The following is a 22,107-nucleotide window of genomic DNA, read 5'->3' as shown; positions in this document are numbered from 1 at the left end:
AATCCTCTAATCATCCTGGTGGCTCTTCTCTGAACCCTCACCAATTTAATAACATCCTTCTTGAATAGTGGAAACCACAACGGGACACAATATTCTAGTAGTGGTAGCACCAGGGCCAAATGCAAAGGTAAAAACAAAACAAAACAAACAAAAACGGTTACTCACCTTTGTAACTGTTGTTCTTCAAGATGTGTTGCTCATATCCATTCCAATTAGGTGTGCGCACACCGCGTGCACGATTGTCGGAGAATTTTCTACCCTAGCAACACCCGGTGGATCGGCTGTGGAGCCCCCTGGAGTGGCGCCTTCATGGCGCTGGATATATACCCCAGCCGACCCAGCGTCCCCTCAGTTCCTTCTTGCCGGCTACTCCGACAGTGGGGAAGGGGGGTGGGTTTGGAATGGATATGAGTAACACATCTCGAAGAACAACAGTTACAAAGGTGAGTAACCATTTTTTCTTCTTCGAGTGCTTGATCATATCGATTCCAATTAGGTGACTACCAAGCCTTACCTAGGCAGTGGGGTCGGAGTGAGACATCACTATGTGCAAAACCGCTGATCCGAATGCAGCATCGTCTCTGGACTACTGTACAAGCGCATAGTGAGTGGCGAAGGTGTGGACCGATGACCAAACCGCAGCTCTACAAATGTCCTGGATCGGGACATGAGCCAGGAAGGCAGTCGAGGAGGCTTGGGCCCTCATGGAGTGGGCGGTGAGGCGCGGCCTCGGGGCACCGGCCAAGTCGTAGCAAGCACGAATGCAGGACGTGATCCAAGAGGGAGACACTGCGAGGAGACCGGTAAGCCTTTCATCTGGTTGGCCACTGCAACGAAGAGTTGCGTCGTCTTCCTAAATGGTTTCGTACACTCAATATAGAAAGCCAGGGCCCTGCGTACGTCCAAGGAGTGCATACGCTGGTCTTGACGGGTGGCGTGAGGCTTAGGATAGAAGACCGGGAGAAATATATCCTGGTTCACATGGAAAGCTGATACTACCTTGGGAAGAAAGGCAGGGTGGGGGCGAAGCTGCACCTTGTCTTTATGGAAGACTGTGTACGGGGTCTCCGACGTGAGCGCCCTGATTTCAGAAACACACCTCGCTGAAGTGATGGCTACCAGGAAGGCTGTCTTCCAAGATAGATAAAGGAGTAAGCAGGTAGCCAATGGCTCGAACAGGGGCCCCGTGAGGTTGGAGAGAACCAGGTTAAGATCCCATGCCAGAATGGGCTGGCGTTGCTGTGGGTATAGCCGGTCTAAGCCCTTGAGGAATCTGACGACCATCGGGTTAGAGAAAACTGAGGAAGTGTGTTCTCCTGGATGGAACGCCAATATAGCGGCCAGGTGAACCCTGATTGAAGATATCGCCAAGCCCTGCTGTTTCAGGGATAGGAGATATTCGAGTATAAGAGGAACAGACGCCTGCAAGGGGGGGTGTGGCCCGCTGCTCGCACCAACAGGAGAACCGTTTCCACTTGGCTAAGTAAGTGTCCAGTGTAGAGGGCTTTCTACTTCCCGGCAGAATCTGTTGCACGGGATGTGAGTATCATAGCTCTGTCCGATTCAGCCATGGAGCATCTATGCTGTAAGGTGGAGGGATTGCAGGTCGGGGTGACTGAGTCGGACGTGGTCCTGAGAGATCAAGTCTGGCCACAAGGGAAGCGTGATCGGAGCTTATACCGATAGCTCCAGAAGCGTGGTGTACCAGTGTTGTCTTGGCCAAGCTGGAGCGACTAGAATCATACATGCCTTGTCTCTGTGTAGCTTGAGCAGCACCCTGTGGACCAGCGGGAATGGAGGGAAAGCGTAGAACAGCTGGTCTCTCCATGGTAGGAGGAAAGCGTCCGACAGGGAGCCCGGAGATCGCCCTTGGAGGGAGCAGAACACGTGGCACTTCCTGTTGGCTCGTGAGGCAAACAGGTCGACCTGGGGAAATTCCCACCTCTGGACGATGGAATGGATGATATCCGGGCGAATTGACCACTCGTGCGTCTGGAAGGATCTGCTGAGATGGTCCGCTAGAGTGTTCTGGACTCCAGGGAGGAACGATGCCATTAGATGTATCGAGTGGGCAATGCAGAACTCCCAGAGTCGAATAGGAGAGAGAGACGGGCTCCTCCTTGCTTGTTGATGTAGAACATGGCCGTGGTGTTGTCTCTGAGGACTGACACGCAACGGCCATGTAGGAGACCGAGAAATGCCTGACAGGCTAGGCGCACCGCCATCAGCTCTCGAACATTGATGTGCAGAGCTAGTTGGGATGCGGTCCACAGGCCCTGGGTATGGTGCTCCCCAAGGTGAGCGCCCCAACCTAGAGATGAAGTGTCCGTGACCAGGTGCAGGGAGGGTTGTGGGGCATGAAACGGCACTCCTGCACAAACCCTGTGATCCAGCCACCAGGTGAGAGAGGTCAAGACCGAGTCTGGAACCGGGACCACCATGTTTAGGTTGTCCCGATAAGGACGGTACACCGACGATACCCAGGCCTGAAGCGGGCGAAGCCGAAGTCTGGCATACCTGGTTATGTCAGTGCAAGAGGCCATGTGTCCCAACAGGCCAAGGCACGTCCTTACTGTGGTGATCGGGAAGACCTGGAGCCCGTGGATGATGTTTGCAATGGTGTGAAACCGAGTGTCTGGCAGAAGAGCTCGGGCGAGTCTGGAGTCTAAAACTGCCCTGATAAACTCTATTCTCTGGGCTGGCTCCAGAGAGGACTTTTCTTTGTTAAGTAGAATGCTTAACTTGTGGAATGCTTGTAGTATTATCCGGACGTGAGCCTGAACTTGCACCCTGGTGCAGCCACGCACCAGCCAGTCGTCTAGATATGGGAACACCTGTATCCTTTGTCGACGAAGGTATGCTGCCATTACAGCCATATATTTGGTGAACTCTCTGGGAGCTGCAGCCAAGGGAAAGACGGCAAATTGGTAGTGCTCATTGTTTACTACAAATCGAAGGGAGCGCCTGTGAGGGGGGTAGATTGCTATATAAAAATATGCGTCTTTCATGTCGAGGGCAGCGTACCAGTCTCCAGGATCCAGGGAAGGGATAATGGTCCCCAAGGAGACCATGCGGAACTTAAACTTTACTATGAATTTGTTGAGTCCGCGTAGGTCTAAAATGGGTCGCAGACCCCCTTTTGATTTGGGTATCAGGAAGTAGCGGGAGTAAAACCCCCTGCCCCTTAACTCTGGGGGAACCTCCTCTATGGCCCCCCATAGAGAGGAGCCCCTAAACCTCCTGTGTAAGGAGATGCTCGTGAGAAGGGTCCCTGAAGAGGGACGGGGAGGGGAGGTGGAGGGGGGGGACGAAGAAAACTGGAGAGTGTATCCCCTCTCCACCGTGCGGAGGACCCAACGATCCGAGGTTATAAGGGACCAAGCACAGTGGAAATGGGAGAGGCGATCCTGAAAGAAAGGAGATGGATCCTGGGTAGTGGCTGGCGCGCCGTCCTCGGGCGCCCCTTCAAAAGTTTTGCCTAGGTCCTGAAGGTGGCCTAGGAGGGCCTTGGTTCTGACCAGGTTGGGGGCCGGTCGACCTCCGTCTACCACCTCATTTCCGCCTTCTGGGGAAGTTCTGTCTCAGATGAGGAGGAGGAGGGTAGAACCTTTGTGGCTGGGGCCTAAAGGGCCTCCGCTGGGGTCCTGGGACATGCATCCCCAGGGAGCGCATGATGGTTCTGGAGTCCTTGAGGCTGTGCAACCGAGAGTCCATCTTGTCCGAGAACAACCCCTGGCCTTCGAACGGCAGATCTTGCAGGGTCTGCTGCAGTTCTGGCGGTAACCCCGAAACCTGGAGCCAGGAGACGCATCGCATGGCTATCCCAGACGCTAGTGTGCTGGCGGCCGAGTCAGCAATGTCCAAGGAGGCCTGCAAGGAAGTCCTAGCCACCTTTTTTACCTTCCTCCACTAGGGCCCCGAACTCCTCCCTCGAGTCCTGGGGGACCAACTCTTTAAATTTACCCATGGAATTCCATGAGTTGTAATTGTACCAACTCAGGAACGCCTGTTGGTTTGCGGCTCTGAGCTGCAGACTCCCCGCTGAGTAAACCTTGCATCCAAACAAATTGAAGCGTTTAGCGTCCTTCGATTTGGGCACTGCTGCCTGCTGACCATGGCGTTCTCTAGCGTTCACTAAGGAGACTACCAGTGAACACAGCGGAGTGTGTGTATAGAGGTACTCATGGTCTTTAGAGGGGACAAAGTACTTCCTCTCTACACCTCTGGCAGTGGGAGGGATGGAGGCCGGGGTTTGCTATATGGCATTAGCTTTAGCCTGGATCGTACGGATAATGGGCAACGCCACCCGGGATGGGGCATCAGCTGAAAGGATGCTCACCACCAGGTCCTCCACCTCCACTATGTCCTCAGCCTGTAGGTCCATATTTCGTGCCACCCTACGCAACAAGTCTTGGTGGGCACGGAGGTCTATTGGAGGTGGGCCTGAGGCTGTTGTACCCGCTACCGCCTCATCCGGGGAAGATGAGGACACCGCCTCAGGGGGTAAAGGATCCATATGAGGGTCCGGCTCCAAGGGTCCCTGATGTGCAGGATCCCTTGCACCGGGGTCTGGGGCTGCCTGCGTGGGTGTCGGCACCGGAGCCTCCATGCCCCCTGGGATAGGACGGGAGATGGTGGCCTCAGGAACCCTGAGCTCAGAGTGTGCCGAGCGAGAGGCCGCTGGTGGAAACCCTTGAGCTTGGTGATACGCCCATGAGGTCCAGAAAGACCAATGCGCAGGGTCCTGTCTAAGGTCCTCTGACCCCTCCTGCCAATGACCCAAGTCGTCTGCAGCCTGACCCGGAGCAGGGTATGCTGAACAGAAAGCCCCTTCAGACTAGCGAGACACCAATCTCGAGGGCCAGGGCGGTGCCGAGCGTGGTTGCAGGGACTCATCCTGGTATGGTGCCGAGCGGTGCCGGTCCACCGGCGAACGGTCTCTGTGCGGTGCCGGTGAATGGTACTGGGACCGAGAACGGTGCTGATGGCCATGTCGGTACCGGGATCCGGATCGGGAAGACAAAGACCGTCTGTAAACTCGGTGCCGGGAGTGGCCTCGCGAACGAGAGCAGCGCTCATACCAGTGCCGAGAACTGTGTCTGGACTCCGACCGGTACCGATGCTCAGATCGGTGCTGAGAGGCAGACCGGTGCCAGGAGGAAGATCTGGGCTGCGAGTATGACCGGCGCAGAGATGAAGATCGGTGCCAGGACCTGCTCCGAGACCAGGAGCAGTGCCGCGAGTCCACGCTTGGAGATGGCAGGCGTATCAGAGCAGGCTTGCCCCTGGATTGCACAGAACGAAGGGCATGTGGTGCCGCAAGTTGAGATGGCACCAGCTCCGTGAGAGCGATGAGGTCTTTCGCCGTAGCAAAAGTCTCCGGTGTAGAAGGGAGACAGGGCTCCACCACAGGACGAGGTGGTGAGCCAGTCCGCACCGGACTCAACGGCCCTACACCCGGTGCCGGAGTCAATGGTGTTAACGAAGCCTGCCCCCGCTGGCGTTCCGAAGCCGGACGCGGCTCTACCACCGGTGCGGGTGGAGCTGGTGCCTGTTGGACGGCAGCGTCCTTGGTCTTGTGGGGTCTTTTATGTCCCAGAGACAGGGACCGGCGCCGAGGGGCTTGCGGCGGACGTGGTGCCGAGGGAGGACGGTGCCGTGGGGCCTTATCTGCGTCTGCTCGCGGTGAAGTACCGGAGGATGCCGCTGGGGCACTGCGCACTGAGGCACTCGGTGCCGGAACTTGGCGCGCCGAAGGAGTATCTGGGCTAAGTGCCGCCTCCATAAGGAGCTGCTTAAGTCTAAAGTCCCGTTCCTTTTTGGTCCTGGGCCTGAAAGCCTGGCAGATCTTACACTTGTCCATCTGGTGAGACTCCTCTAAACACTTCAGACAAGAGTCGTGAGGGTCTCCCGTTGGCATAGGCTTAGCACAGGTCGCGCACGGCTTAAAGCCAGGAGCCTTGGGCATGAGCCTGGCTGTGCGCCGGGGAGGGGGGGAAGAGATAATAGCCCCCTTAACCCCCGCTAACTACTTACAACTATCTATAACTACTCTTCAAACTATTAACTACAAACTACTAATGTAAGAATACACTTAACTATCTACAAGAACTAACGAATAAAGCTAGGGAGAGTGGAGAACAGCTATGCCGCGCTCCACAGTTCCAACAACCGTCACGGGCGGTAAGAAGGAACTGAGGGGACGCTGGATCGGCTGGGGTATATATCCAGCGCCATGAAGGCGCCACTCCAGGGGGCTCCACAGCCGACCCACTGGGTGTTCCTAGGGTAGAAAATTCTCTGACGATCGTGCACGCAGCGCGCGCACACCTAATTGGAATCGATATGAGCAAGCACTCGAAGAAGAACCTCTCTACTCATACTTGAGATTCCTCTGTTTATGCATCCCAGGTTTGCATTAGCTCTTTTGGTCACAGCATCACAAGTTGGTAGCTCATGTTCAGCAGATTATCCACCATGACCCCCAAATCTTTTTCAGAGACACTGCTTCCCAGGATAAAGTCTCCCATCCTGTAAGTATGGCCTACGCTGTTTGTTCCTAGATGTGTACATTTAATATAGCTAAATGTAAAAAGCCATATTGTTTGCTTGCACCTACTCCTATACCTATACCTCAGAAGTCAAACCAGAAAGCTACACACTTTGAATAATGGGCTACCACAAAAGCTCTGTACTCACTGCAACACTCTTCAATGTCTATATAGGCACTATGCCTGAAATGATTGTGTATGCTGATGATCTGGTACTCGCAACTCATGCTCATAACTAAAGAACTTGAAGTGACCCCTACATCTAAACTTAAGATCATGGCAGACTACTTCCAAAAGTGGTAGCTGAGAAAAAATCCAAGTTTATCAGTAGTCCCTACTTTCCACCTTGACAATAGAATTGCACAAAACATTCGGTCGAGTTTTCTGGTGACACTGTTCATTATGACCCAAAGCCAAGTATTACTCTTGACCACACACTGACCTTTCATGACCACCTCAAGAAAGTAGCTTCTAAAAGTGAAGACTTGCATCAACATTATTCAAAAAACTTAGTAGGGATCAACTGTCCCAGTGCTACAAACATTTGCCTTGGCCCTGGCATACTCGTTGCAGAGTACTGTGCACTTGCGTGGACAAGAAGCTGCCATACCCAACTTGTGGATAGGCAGCTAAATCAAACTATGTGAACCCTCATGGGAACTTTTAAAATCAACACTACTACATGGCTTTCTGTATTAGCAAACACCAAACCTCCAACTCTCCATCAAGATATAGCCACAGCACAAGAACTTAAATGCATCAGAGACCACACAGCAATTTTCCACTCGGAGGCAGGGTCTCCAATGAAAGAGAGACTGACTAGCCTGCCTGTGATGGGGTTTATTTCCCACACTGGCCCTGATAGGGTAAATTAGGCCAGGCAGGCCTAATTAACCAATTAAGCAGCAAGCTGGGGAGAAATGTAGGCTACAAGCAGGCCACTAATTAGTAGCAGGCTCAACTGGGCAGGAACAGGGGGGGTCTGTTTAAAGCCCGCAAGCTGCAAGTAGCAAAGGGGGGCTGCAGAGAAGGAGTCCGCAGTCACTCCCTTAGAGGAGTTGAGTGGGCTGGCAAACCCAAAGAGAGAAGCCCAGGGAAACAGCAGCAAGGGCTAGGACAATAGAGGCCTGGGCTGCATGTTATAGGGTCCTTGGGATGGAACCCAGTATAGAAGGAAGTCCTGGGTTCCCCTACCAGTAGCACAGGGCGTTTGAGACGTCAGTCAGACAGCTGGTCTGAAAGGAATGCGATTTCCCCAGAATGGGAGGAAAATAGTGACTTGGCCAGAGAGCGAGAGAGGCTGCAGACTGAGAGAAGATGAGTAGAGAGACCACTGAGGAGGGCACAGCATCTGGCAGAGCTAATCACCAGGATGGCCAGGAGGAAGATGCCACGTGTGCTTAGTGGACCCCGTGACACTGCCCAATTAGTGAGGCTCCCCTATTAACTGCTGAAATCACTGAGAGCTGTGTTAGGTGGTGGGACCTCAAGACATCGCAGAGGTTGCAGTAGAGTGATGCACAGGTGGTGTGAATGATGATGCAGCAGCCAGCGGCAAAGCTGTGGAGTGATTGATGATGCAACAGCCAGCGGTGCAGCAAACAATGATGCAGGCACTGGCCAACAGCGCAGCAGCAGAGTGGCAGACAACACAGCAGCCAGAAGCAGAGTGAATGACAGAGGTGGCAACAGCAGGCAGCAACGCAGAGCGAGCTGAGGCAAGACTTGACCCCTCTCTCCCCACCATCACCATAGGAGTGGGAGGTGAACTCACACAAACGCACTTCTGAACTCTGGGTCTTTGCTGACCAAGGACAACAACTGTGAGTGGGGTGCAGTAGAGAGAGGGGGGAGTCGCATGTTAAAGGAACATGTGTTTGTTGGACTTTTGCACCACAAAGTGAGGCAAAGCACACTGCCCAGCATACTCTGAGGTGGGTGTTTGGTCATATGCTTGCAAATCATGCTTGTGCCATTTCCCTAAATTACTACTGGGTTCTTTCCCCCTTTTTATTAACTTTTCTGTACTGTTGTAGTTATATAGTTATAGATTTAGTGTAATACAGTAGTTGTTAGTTATAGATTTCAATTTATAAGTGAAGTTAGCGGGTTGGAAGGGGTCCCTCCCTTCCTCCCGGCGTGACACCTGGGCTCATGCCCAAGGCTCCGGGCTTTAAGCCTTGCTCAGCCTGTTCGAAGCCTATGCCAATGGGAGATCCCCACGACTCTTGTTTAAAGTGCCTCGGGGAGTCTCACCAGACCGAAAAGTGCAAGATATGTAAGGCTTTCAGGCCTTGAACCAAAAAGGAGCGGGGCTTTAGACTCAAACAGCTCCTTATGGAGGCAGCCCTCAGCCCAGATCCTCCTTTGGCACGTCAAGTTCCAGCACCGAGTGCCTCAGTGCGCAGTGCTCCGGTGGCGACTTCCAGTACTGCACTGCGAGGAGACGCGGATAGAGTCCCACGGCACCGGCCTTCGCCGGTACCACATCCACCGCAAGCACCTCGGAGCCGGTCCCTGTCCCTAGGTCAGAAGAGACTTTGGAACAACAGGCACCGGCACCCCCCTTACCAACCTCGGATGCACGTCCGGGACCACAGCGACCGAGGATACAGGCGCCGATATCGGCAATGTTGACTCCGGCACCGGAAGAAGAGCCGTTGAGTCCGGCGCGGACTGGCTCCCCGACCCGCACCGTGGTTGAGCCCCGTCTTCCATCGACGCCGGAGACATTTGCGACGGCGAAGGACCTCGTTACCCTTACAGAAGAAGCACTGAATCAGAGTACAGTACCGCATCCCACCCATGAGGTGCAGTCTAGGGGCAAGCCGGCCCTATTACGTCCACCATCTCCGAGCGTGGACTCTCGGCACCGCTCCCGATCTAGGAGTAGGTCCCAGCATCGCTCGCAGTCCCGGCACCATTCTCTATCACGGCACTGGTCATACTTACGGTACCGTTCTGCCTCGTGGCACCGCCCTGGACCTCGGTACCGTTCAGACTCCCGACGCTGCTCCCGGCACCGGTCAGAGCGCCGATCCTGCTCGAGAAGCCACTCCCGGCACCGCTCCCACAGCACTGCAGCCTGTTGACCATGCTGTTCCCTTGCATTCACTGAGGACATCACCAGTGAACAGGGCTGAGGGTGAGTATAGAAGTATTCATACTTCTTAAAGGGAGCAAAGTATTTCCTCTCCACCCCTCTGACAGTAGGTGGGATAGAGGCAGGGGTCTGCCATATTGTCTTGGCATTAGCCTGAATGGTGCGGATGATGGGCAACGCTACCCGGGGATGGGTCTGAGGCACCCCCTGGAGTGGTGCCCTTATGGTGCCGGATATATGCCCCTGCTGACCCAGAGCCCCTCAGTTCCTTCTTGCCGGCTACTCCAATAGTGGGGAAGGAGGACGGGTTTGGAATGGATATGAGCAATACATCTCGAAGAACAACAGTTACAAAGGTGAGTAACCATCTTGTCTTCTTCGAGTGCTTGCTCATATCGATTCCAATTAGGTGACTCCCAAGCCTTACATAGGTAGTGGGGTCTGAGTGAGATGTCCTGGAGTGAAGGACCGCTGAACCAAATAGGTTGTAGCAATTGATTTGAACATTCTAATCATGCAAATCATTCCACCAGGTCTCAGTAATACCAACTAGATCTAATTTGTGCTCATGAATGAACAATTCCAATTCTTTGTTTGTTTCCCAGCCTGTTAGCGTTGGTGTATAGGCAATTAAATCATTTCCTCTCTTCATGTCTTTTGGTTCCTTGACTAATTTTGTTCTCAATCTCTCTATTTTGTGCTGAATGCTCATATCTTCCCTCTTTTTACCCTCCCCTTTTGCTATTAGTTTAGCCCTGTAGCAGGGTGGTGACCCACTCCAGCCCTGATAGGGTTGGAACCAGCCCTGGGAGAGGGCTGGCAGGCTGTGAAAGAAAGACCTGGGCTGATTGGGGAAGCAGCCGCAGCTGGGCCATGCCCCAGTCAGGCCCCGCTGGTCCCTATAAAAGGCTGTGAGCCAGAGGCCCAGAAGCAGTCTCTTTCTGCATTCAGAGAGAGAAGGGCCTGGCTGCAGGAAGCTAGAGACAGGGTACCTGAGTGGAGCAGGGCTGGGGGAAAGGGCAGAGGAGCTGAGGAGCTCCAGCCTGGAAAGCCCCAGACAGCGGCCTAGCATAAGGCCAACAGGTACTGAGGGTTGCAGAGGGCAGCCCAGGGGTAGGCAAAGGCAGCAGGTCCAAACCCAACCTTGCCAGTGATGAATAGATGATACTGCAGTCTGCCCCAGGGTATGGGGGCTAAACGATGACTGACAGTAGCCTTATACTGAAGCGAGGTGGGGATAGCGGGTGGGGGTTTCCCGGGGAGGGGAGACCCCAAGAGAAAGGAGTTACTGCCAGGGAGAAGCACCCCAGCTAAGAGGGCACCAGAGTCCAGGGAGGGACACCGGCCTGCAGAGGGCGCTCCTGGGTCGATGAGCTAATTCCCAGAAGAGACCAGCAGAAGGCGCTGCAGGGGTGAGTCTGAACTGCTACAAGCCCCCTCCTCACTACTCTAGCCAGCCTGTCCCCAAGGAGATTGGTTCCCCTTCTACTGAGATGGAGGCCATCCAAAAGATACAGACCCCTCTCTTCTTAGAAGGTGAACCGATACTCCACAAAATCAAAATCTTACTCTCCACATCACTTATCTAGCCAGTGATTCACTTTCAGAATCTTCTGCCTCCTGTCTCCCTTTGCTCATGGGACAGGAAGGAACTCAGAAAAGATCCCTTGGACATTCTTATTCTTCAACATGCTTTTGAGTTCCCTGAAGTGATCTACTATCTGCAAGATATACCTCAATGCAGAGTCATTAGTGTCGCGATGAACCAATATCAAAGGATCCTTGCTTCCTGACTTCAGAAATAATATTCAGTCTTAGAATAATATCTTGTGTCTTGGCTCCAGAAAGGCAGCAAATGGTCCTGATTTCTGCCTGTCCATTGCATTATATTCTTCTGATTTTTCTGAGTTATGAATCTCCAACAAGGATGGTCTTTTTTCCTTGGACTGTAGGAGAACAGTTTGTAGGTAAGTTTGATTTTCTTACAGGTTGGGTCACGGTGCCATCTGCAGGTGTATCCCATACACCTCAGTTCCCTTGGACCTGCTGGCTCTTGAGATCTTGGTATCCTCCATAGTTTTCATGCTGAGAACTTGGTACCGATTGGAAGCTTCCAGCTATATGGAATTCTTCCCAGATGTCTTCTCCATGGTGGCCACAGCCTGCCCATCCTCATCTGTGTCCAGCCATGTAGAATGCTGCTGTGACCACTTGCCCTCTTATGTAAATGAGACACCAGATCTCCTCTCTGAATTCATGTTTCTCCAATTTTTTGGTGGCCAGCTCCATTCTTCCTTGAACCTGGGGTGGCTGGGGTACCAGTGTTTCCCAAACCTGGATGTTTAGGAACTCCTCGGCTTCTCTGACTCTCAGCAGTGTCTCAAGCTGCCCTTCCAATACAAGAATCTTTTCCTACAACACAGCCACCAACTCACACTTATGCACGTGAAATCCCCTCTGCCTTCAGGCTGGAAAGAGAACATGGCACACCCACTGCAAGTCACAACCACTGCTACATCTTTGGTGGTCTTATCACACATAATGCTGAATCTGGAAGGAGGAAAGCTTCTCACATTCGCTCTCCAAAACTCCCATTTGCTGCTTGCGTTCACGGTTAAAATTCTCTTCCTTAATGAGTAAAGAGTTTTATGGTTGGAATATGGGGATAAAAAGACACAGGAGCCCTGCAATCGAACCTTATTCCCAACATTAATCTGTTGTGTGGTTAGTGGGTTCCCCCCCGCCCTGTATTGAAGCAGGTTCTCTTGGGATATCTGGATAGCCAGTTCCATGACACAAATCACCTTCTCTGGTGTAGTGTCCTTGTTTTGCGAAGGCAGTTTTAAATGTGTTAAGGTGTGTATCCCAGACTAACTTCTCGAGGCACATTTTGTGGTATCTGAGTGCCTAGCTATAGATATCTACTGCTGTTTATCACATACCCCTGGTTGTCACCCAACACCGGAACCCATACAGGGTATCATCAAACAATTACAACCCATACTTGATGGAGACTACACCATAAAACAATTCTTTCCTGAACCCCCTCTGCTCCCAAAGCTCACCAAGCTCATCATCAGAAGCAAACTCCCCATAGATCAGGACACACGAACTCAAAGCAGTACCAGACCCTTCCAGAACAGCAGATGCAAAACCTGCAGACTTATCTCCACAGCTATGATTATCAATATCCCTGAGACAGGTTCCCTGGGGTGCAACCTGGAACCGGGGTACCACTGAGCCCTCTGGCATACTAATCTGGGCCCCTTCTCACACTGTGATGCTGTGACAAACAACAATCCTTTCCAGGTTCTACACCTACACTGCCATCCACAGGAAGGGACACACCCAGCTGAGTTACATGAATGCTTCTAGCTACTCATGAACTAACAATAGAGGCTCCAGCCAATTCCCCCAGCTCAGGACCCCAGGGCTGTACCATCTTGCCCTGAGCAGAAGCCTGACTAGTGTAAGTTTATTACCCAATCCTCTCCACACTGAGGGAGGGGGCGGCTTTTGTAGCAGCTTTTGTAAACTGAGCAGATTCTACAAGCACCGCAAGCAAAACTCACTGTTTTACATAAAATATAAAACAGATTAACTACAGAAACGTAGATTTTAAGTGATTATAAATAATAAGCATACAGATCAAAGTTGGTTACCTAAGAAATAAAAGTAAAATCACAATCTGTGTTCTATAAACTAGACAGGATTTGAATCAAGCAGTGTCTCAATCTGATGGTACAATTCCTTCATAAAGTTCCTTCCAAGCAAACTGGACTTCCTCTTTTCAGCCAGGGATCACCTCCCCAGTTCAATCTTTGTTCTCCAGACATGTTTCCAGGTGTTGAGCTGCGGAGGGAGAGAGGCAATTTGATGATGTCACTTCCCCTCTTTTATAGTTTCTTCCAGCTTGCTGCAAAGATCCTTTGATATGAATCAAGCAGTGTCCATTGTCTGTGTTTTCCGTCTCAGAAGTCTTCATTGTACACAGATCCTATGATAGTCTTTGGTAGCGTGGATTCCCCATAATGGGCCATCAACGCTGTCTGGCTTCTCCATTGTTGTACCTGAAAGGCTTGTTGTGAGGGTAGTCAGGAAGGAGGGGGGGTTGGATGGGACAGCAGGAGGCAGTCAGGGCAGAGGTTCCAGGGGTGGTCAAGGAGAAGGGGTGGTTGGATGGGGCAGGGGTCCTGGGGCAGGGCAGTCAGGAATGAAAGGAGGGGTTGTATGGGGCGGCGGGGGGCAGTCAGGGAACAGGGCGGCGGGGAAGGTAGATGGGGCAGGGGTCCTGGGGGCAAGAAGCAGGGGGGGATGGGGCAGGGGCTGGGGCCGAGCCATGCCTGGCTGTTTGGGGAGGCACAGCCTCCTCTAACCGGCCCTCCATACAATTTCCGAAACCCGATGTGGCCCTCAGGCCAAAAAAAGTTCGCCCGTCCCTGTTATAGGAGCATTGTTAGGTTTAATCAATTAATATTGTGAAGCACTTTGTGAATGTTAGAAAAAAGGTGCTATTTAACGTTCTAAGTACTGTTACTATCTAGTAGTTTTGAAAATATGGCATGAATACAAGTTGAATGAACTACATTTTATCAAATTATAATGCTTTTTGTAGGGACATAGAAAAACTACCATTACATAGACAAATAAGCTTTTGAATCAAAAGTTGCAAGGCGTATGATATACTGCGGGGTATATTTTTGATCCTGCCTCTAACAATGGGCAGGAACATTTTGCATGCAGAAGCAGGTTCCTATGCAAAATTTTCATTTGCACAAGTAAACCAGGTAGCTAGCTAGTAATGCATGGAGTCAATGTTTCAAAATCTGGCTTCCTACTATCTATATCAAGATGCACACAGGGTGTTAAACTGGAGGAAGCCCTTATACTTCTCAACCAGTTACTATGATGCAACAAACTTTGCCAATGTTATAAGTACTACATTATTTGAAACCAGATTTCTAAATACCTTCTATGCATTTTGAATTGCTGTTACCATGATATTTATGTACGATTTTCTTTCCTCTAGAAACCAAGTATTGTGTTGTTCAGTATTTAAATAATTTGCAGTAAGGCAATATCACTTCATCAGTTTCGATCAAAATATAGAAGCATAATCACCACTTTTGAAGGAATTAATGCTGAAAATCCAACTGTGCAATACAAGAGAAATGCAATTACTTTCACTCCTACAGGGAAACAGGTAATAGAAGTATAAAGCTCATGCCATCCCAAATGCCAGGTACTCTAGAAAAGCTATACACACATGGCAATTTAATAGATATCCTGCAAGTGGGATGTTCTAGGACAGTGGTTTTCAACCTGTGGTCCTTGTCGGCCTGCAGACTATGTCCAAGATTTCCAAAGGGATCCGCATGCCCATTTGAAATTTATGCAAATGAAAAAAGGTTGAAAACCAGTGTTCTTTTTTTATATATATATATATATATATATATATATATATATATATATATAAAAAATGTCTTTCATACCTTGAACCACATAGTAATTGACACTGATGACTTATGATGGGAAGAAATAATAATCAAACCATTTGGAAGGCTTCTTCTACCACAAAGTTATTAGTTTTGGCAGAATTTTATATTTTTTTAATTTTGATGGAAATCTATTTTTAAAAACTTTTCCCCCCTATTTCTATCAATTTTAATTCAATCTAATTTAAGTTTCGGCAGGGAGTCAGTGGCCTAGATGAGCCCCAATACAGGGGAGGCCATCCCACTGCTAAATAGTTCCTGTCGGGGCCAGGGCTCATTCTCCTCCTCCCCTTTGCTGTCCTAGACAGGAGTCTCTGCTCTGCTCTGCCAGGATTGCAGCCTTCCACCCCCAACCTTGTGCCTGCAGGGATCCCTCTGCAGTTCTGATGTCACAGGAGTGAGTGAGTGGGTGAGTCCTGGCAGGGCTCCCACCTGGCAAGTGAGAGAGCAGGTCCATGGCAGCAGGGCTGCAGAGGGCTCTCTGAGTTGCTGCTGTGCTGCTGACATCTGATCCATGCAGGTGTAAGGTGCTGCTGGGGGGAGGACTGCAATCACGCTGACTGATAATGATAATTTCAGCTGACACACTGAAATCAGCCTTTATTGATTAAAATCAAATCCTGTCAAGACTTGTGGTTTATAGAGGAGGTCTACAATAAAAGTTTCCTGTATCCCCTCCTACATTCCAAATCAAAATTTAATTTACCAAATGGCCTCCATTTTGTTACTATCTGTCTATGAATAAGGAGCACCCACTTAGCAACTAAGGTTTTTTTTTTTTCTTTTCTTCAAATATTCCTATTTTACTACCATAATTACGGCTAGTGATTATAATGCTAACAGACACCAGCTGCCTGTCTACACTAGCACTGCCATCCTGGCTTCTACTGGTGAAAATGTAATGGTGAGAACTTTAAAGAAAAATGCAAAATACTAACAAATGAAGGGTCAATGGTAACAAATGTGAAAGAATAAATGAATAACTAGTACTATGAAGCAGATTTTTCTGATTTCCTGCAACAGTAGTTGACCTTTTGAAGCTGATCACAATTATATAAATGTCAGCATACAAAGATCCAGGTGGATGAAGAGGTGCCCCTTGTTCCTGCACATCAGATTTCTTGTCTACACTTGTCTTGCATTTGAAGAAGTGAGGTTCTTACCCACGAAAGCTTATGCTCCCAATACTTCTGTTAGACTTAAAGGTGCCAGAGGCCCCTCTGTTGCTTGTCTACACTGAATTTTTTTTTTTAAACATTTTCTACCACCAATGTAGCTGCATTGGCATCAGTAACAGTTCTAAATAGGGAAGAATTTCTAATGAAAAGAGACTGCTTTTCTATTGTTGATGATGACAAAGAATACTTGCCCCACTAGGACTTGCATAACTTGCTGTTCTGCATACACAGGCCCAAACTATGTCTGGCTCTGTAAGAGTGCACTTTATTGAAGAGAGAACACAAGAAGGACTCTTACCATCACTACTGCACTTACAAAGGGACAGACATATTTTGGCTATCAGCACTCCAGTGAATGTGAAGAAATATCTGGCTAACGCTGCTCACAGTACAGACTTCATTAAAAGCCACTTCTTACTATGCCCTCCCAGGACACCTGGAGACAAATATAGCACTGCCAGGCATCATTATTCAAGGTGTCTCGCTCCTTCCACTCCCCAGAATGTCTCTGCCTCTTACAAGGCATAGGCTATATCACTTATGATTTTAAAGGTTTAGGCCCCAATCCTACTAATGTTTTACTCATGCTGAGCATTCTGTTCTGATTTAAGGACAGAATTATGTTCGGGGGAAAAAATAGGCAAGAGAACTATTTTAACTAAATTTACATTCAATTCTCATTTTCACAAGGCAAAATTCTACAGACAAATAAAGAAAATTACCTGAAGTGCAATCTTCTGAATTATAGTCGCCTTCGTCTCTTCAGCTATGTATCCACGTGGTGGTAATACTGTTTGCCAGCCAAGTTTGCCTCTCAGCCTCAAAATATGCTTTATCACATCATCAATTGGTTCTGGTGTATGGGGGGGGGGGGAGGGGGGAGAAAAATCAGTTTTTAAAGGAATCTTTTTACATTTGTAATACATACCCAAATAAGGTACATAGTTGAGTAAAATAAAGATCAAGGAACAAATTCACCAGGGGGATGAATTCCCACAAATTAATTTGAATTATGAGAACAACTGATGGTAGTATATATCAGATGAAAGTACTGATATTCCTACCTTACAGATCCATCTATCTACTACATTTCTGGACTGTTATATACAATAAACCAGGGGTTCTCAAACTGGGGGTCGGGACCCCTCAGGGGGCCGTGAGGTTATTACATGGGGTGTCGCGAGCTGTCAGCCTCCACCCCAAACCCCACTTTGCCTCCAGCATTTATAATGGTGTTAAATGTATGAAAATATGTTTTTAATTTATAAAGGTGGTCGCACTCAGAGGCTTGTTATGTGAAAGGGGTCACCAGTACAAAAGTTTGAGAACCACTGCAATAAACCTATCATTAGAAATGCACAATACTGAACTAATTAAAGCACAAATTCACAATATCTTGAAGGCATCACTAACAAAAGGATAACGTATAACAAAAGTTAAAGGATATTTATCAGTTAGCCCCCTAATACCATACACACTACTCCATATTAATGTGAGACGCACCAGGGCAGGTTAGTGAGCTTTGTGGTTTATGGAGTGCTAGGACTATTAAAAGTAAGTATGTTCCCTGGGGCCAATAGGGGATCACCATGTCTCTCTCTTACTCCTTCATGAGAACTGAATAAGGTCCTGAAATGAGGATAAGGCATTTCTGTGCACCTTCTCCTGATGAGGTAGTTGCTGGGAAACGCTAAGCTTACTATCACCATGGTGCTCAACTGAGATTACCAGTAGTAGTGAAAGGAAATTGGCAATTGAGACTTGAGCAACACAGGGAGACTTTCAGAAAGACCAACCTGTCTCCTCATTCCTCTCTTCTCCATGGATATGAGCCCACGTGGGGGGAACTAGTTTGCCTTCCTGTTCACTGGGATAAGCCAGCCTCAGCTCCTCCCAGTCTAGGCATCATTAGAAAGGCAAACTGGTCAGAGCTAAGGCTCGCCTATGTCCATCTACAAGACAACAATTGCCATTTTTAACTCCATGTGGTAGAGTTCAATGCCTATGGAAGCAAAACAATGGTGGGAAGAGAGGAGTAGGAACATAGAGGAGGATTGCTTAAGTACACACAATCCTATTCAGACTACACCAGGTTTTCTTAATTTCCATGGTGAAAATGCCAGAGCTGCCCCCAAATCAGTAAGGTTATCCCTGCCAGACCCCAGCAGTAAGTGCTTCAGCAGTGGGGTGAGGCTCCAATAGTGGGAAGAGGAGTGTGAACAGAGAAGAGGTTTCTTAGGCTAGGTCCACACTGGGACATAAAGCCAGGTCTGTGGGGGACTCAAGCCACAGGCTTGGTATTTGTAAGCTCATGTTTGAGCATCCACTCTAAATATTGACCCTAAGATAGAATTTCTGAACGTGGGTCTCACACTTGTGTGTCCACAGTGCACTATGCAGACCTGAGTCAAACCAGCCTATAGAATCATAGAACTATGCTGCTAAGTGACCTTGTCAGCTGTAGTCACTCTAGTCCATTGTTCGTGGTGCTCTGTGGGAAAGCTTGACTACCCATCCCACAGCACTTGAGAGGAATTTGTCATACCCCACAAACACATCCAGCTGAGATGACTTTTGAGTCTGCATTCTCCCAGCAACCAGAGCCAGCCATAGAGGAGTCACCATTTGAAGAAAAGACGGTTAATCACCTTTGTAACTGTTGTTCTTCGAGATGTGGTGCTCATATCCATTCCAATTAGTTGTGCACGCGCAGCGTGCACTATCATCAGAAGATTTTTACCCTAGCAACACTTGGTGGGTCGGCTGGAGTGGCACCGGATATATGCCCCTGCCGACCCAGCGCCCCCTCAGTTCCTTCTTGCCGGCTACTCCGACAGTGGGGAAGGAGGGTGGGTTTGGAATGGATATGAGCAACTGTTGTTCTTCGAGATGTGTTGCTCATATCCATTCCTGGATCGATACCGATCATACCGGGAGGGAGACCTTCGTGAGGCAGAGCTGCGCCGCGAGTACGACCGGCCCCGAGATGGGGGATCGGTGCCGAGACCATCGACAGGATCGGGACTGCGACCTGGACCGGGAGCAAGATCGGTACCGAGCTGTCTCACTCTGCGATGGAGGTCGCATGAAGACAGGCTTCCCTATGGATGGAACAGTCTGCACTGGCGGTGTCGGAAGATGAGACGGTCCAGGCTCAGTCAGCGTGATCAGGTCGCGAGCAGTGGAGAAGGTCTCCGGAGTGGACGGTAGGCCAAGCTCAACCACGGTGTGCCCCTGACTCAACAGCGCTTCCGGCACCGGAATCTACAGTGCCGGAGTTGGAGCCTTCATGGGGCGGTCCGACACAGGCCGTTGCTCCAATGGGGGCACAGGTGGCGCCTGCAACTGCTCAAGAGCAGCAGGTGGTTTGTGCTGTTTCTTGGGCCGCGGAGACAGCGAGTGATGTCACATCTGTACCAGTGCCGGAGATGGCTGGTACCAAGAGTCTTTGCTGGTGCTGGGTCATTCTGGTGCCAGAGGCACGCTTCGGACCGACGGCGCCTGGTGTGTGCGTGGTGCTGCGGGCACCGGGCTAAGTGCCGCTTCCATTAGGAGCTATTTTAAACAAAAGTCCCGCTCCTTTTTTGTCCGAGGCTTGAAAGCCTTACAAATGCAGCACTTATCTGGTTGATGGGATTCCTCCAGGCACTTCAAGCAGGAGTCGTGGGGTCTCTGGCAGGCATCGGCTTGAGACAGGCCAAGCAAGGCTTGAAACCCGGAGACCTAGGCATGGGCCCTGGTACCAGGGAGGAGGGAAGGGGATAAACCCCGTTTCCTCCAAGTACTATCTACACTATCTATAAAACTTACTATTAACTACACTATAGCTGTTAAAACTATTAAATCTACACTAAACAACTATCTACAGTATAACAAGTAAAGAGCTAGGGAGGTGGAGATCAGCTATGCCGCCCTCCACAGTTCCAACGACTGTCACAGGCAGTAAGAAGGAACTGAGGGGGCGCTGGGTCGGCCATAGAGGAGTCACCATTTGAAGAACTTATCCTACTTGCATTTTCACTCCTGTGCCAGGAAACAGGCAGAGCATCCAAGAGATGCTGGTGGACGTATTAGCAGTGTTTTCTGATCTACCAAAGGCATCTTTTGGAGGAGGAGGACAATGACAATACAGATGCAGCATACTTCAATTGATGCTGCTCACAGCTCACGGTATAGCTGTTATTGCCCCCTAGGTAGACTGGTGCTTCTGGAGCAGGGCCACAAACACAGACTGTTAGGATCACATTGTCATGCACACCTGGGATGACCACAGGAGTGGCTCCAGAACTTTCCCATGAAGAAAGCAACATTTCTAGAGCTCTGTGGAGCAGTCCTCCAGCATCACGACACACACATGAGGGCGACCAGGCTGCTCCAGAAGTGGGTTACTATAACCATCTGGTAGCTAGCCACTCCGGACATCTCCTTTGATTACCAACTTGGTGTTGGCAAGTCGACTGCTGGAGCTGTGGTTTCCGAGGCAATCAGGTATATAATCTACCCAAAGGTGGTGAGTATGAACAATGTCCCTAAGTAGTTGCTGACTTTGAGACAATGGGGTTCCCTAATTGTGCCATGGGACTCCTGTGCCCATAGTTTGCCCTCTTCAAGGAGCACAAGAATACATAAATCACAAAGGGCACTACTCCATTGTTATACAGGCTCTTGTCAACCACTGAGGCCGAATTATGGATGCACTGGAAAAGTTGAGCTTCTACCTTCCTGGACAGGCTATTCCAACCAAATGATATGGTCATAAATGGAGTAACTTTCCCCACTATTTTTCTAAGGGACCCCAGGGACCCTTTTTGCCTGGGTTTATGAAACCATTTCCTGATCTTGGAGGCCCTGACAAAAGAAGATTTAGTTACACTCTCAGCAGATGTAGAACAGTAGTTGAATGTGTGTTTGGCAGAAGTAAAAGGGGTTTAAAACAAAACAAAAAACAGGTGACTTCATGGAAAGGGTCTACTATAGACCAATAAATCAGAAAGAGGAACTGAATGAGGCATTTCTAGAACAAACAAATATCCAAAACCCAAGACCTAGTAGAAATGGGGCACTTTACCCAGATATCTGCTGGAAAAGCAATAAGACAAAATAGACCATTTCCACTAAATATTTGGAATGTAGTGGGGACAACTTTTTGTTTCAGAAGGTGGAGGAAGTAACCTGGGAGGCAGCGATTTTAGACTGGATTCTGACCAAAAGGGAGGAATTGGTAGTGAATATGAAGGTGAAAGATAGTTTTGGGTGAAAGTGATTATGAAGTGATAGATTTCATGACTCTAGGGAAAGGAAGGAGTGAGAGAAACAGAATAAGGATAACAGACTTCAAAACAGACTAACAAAAACTTGGAGAACTGGTAGGTGAGGTCCCATAAGAAGAAAATCTAAGGGACAAAGGAATTCAGGACAGCTGGCAAGTTATCAAGGAGTCAATATTAAAGGCACAACTCCAAGCTATCCCAATGCCAAGGAAAGATAGGAAGATGCCAGTATGGCTCCATCAAGAGCCCTTTACTTGAAAAATCAAAAAGGAATCTGATAAAAAGTGTCAAGTATCAGGGGGTAGCCGTGTTAGTCTGTATCTACAAAAACAACAAAGAGTCTGGTGGCACCTTAAAGACTAACAGATTTATTTGGGCATAAGCTTTCGTGAGTAAAAACCTCACTTCTTCGGATGCATAGAGACTCTATGCATCCGAAGAAGTGAGGTTTTTACTCACGAAAGCTTATGCCCAAATAAATCTGTTAGTCTTTAAGGTGCCACCAGACTC

The 22,107-nt window shown here is 49.4% G+C and overlaps 1 protein-coding gene across 1 annotated transcript in view; it reads right to left on the bottom strand.

Moving 5' to 3' along the window:
• The window catches only part of DNAH14 (dynein axonemal heavy chain 14), a 499,756-nt gene that overhangs the window by 432,847 nt on the left and 44,802 nt on the right, over positions 1 to 22,107 (bottom strand). The window contains exon 6 of the mRNA XM_034764559.1: positions 17,050 to 17,180. Within this exon, the coding sequence (XP_034620450.1) occupies positions 17,050 to 17,180 (131 nt within the window). The remainder of the gene's footprint in view (positions 1 to 17,049; positions 17,181 to 22,107) is intronic.

This window comes from Trachemys scripta, chromosome 3 (assembly GCF_013100865.1).
Source record: "Trachemys scripta elegans isolate TJP31775 chromosome 3, CAS_Tse_1.0, whole genome shotgun sequence".
Lineage (NCBI taxonomy): Eukaryota > Metazoa > Chordata > Testudines > Emydidae > Trachemys > Trachemys scripta.
This window is presented reverse-complemented; position numbering and strand designations above follow the sequence as displayed.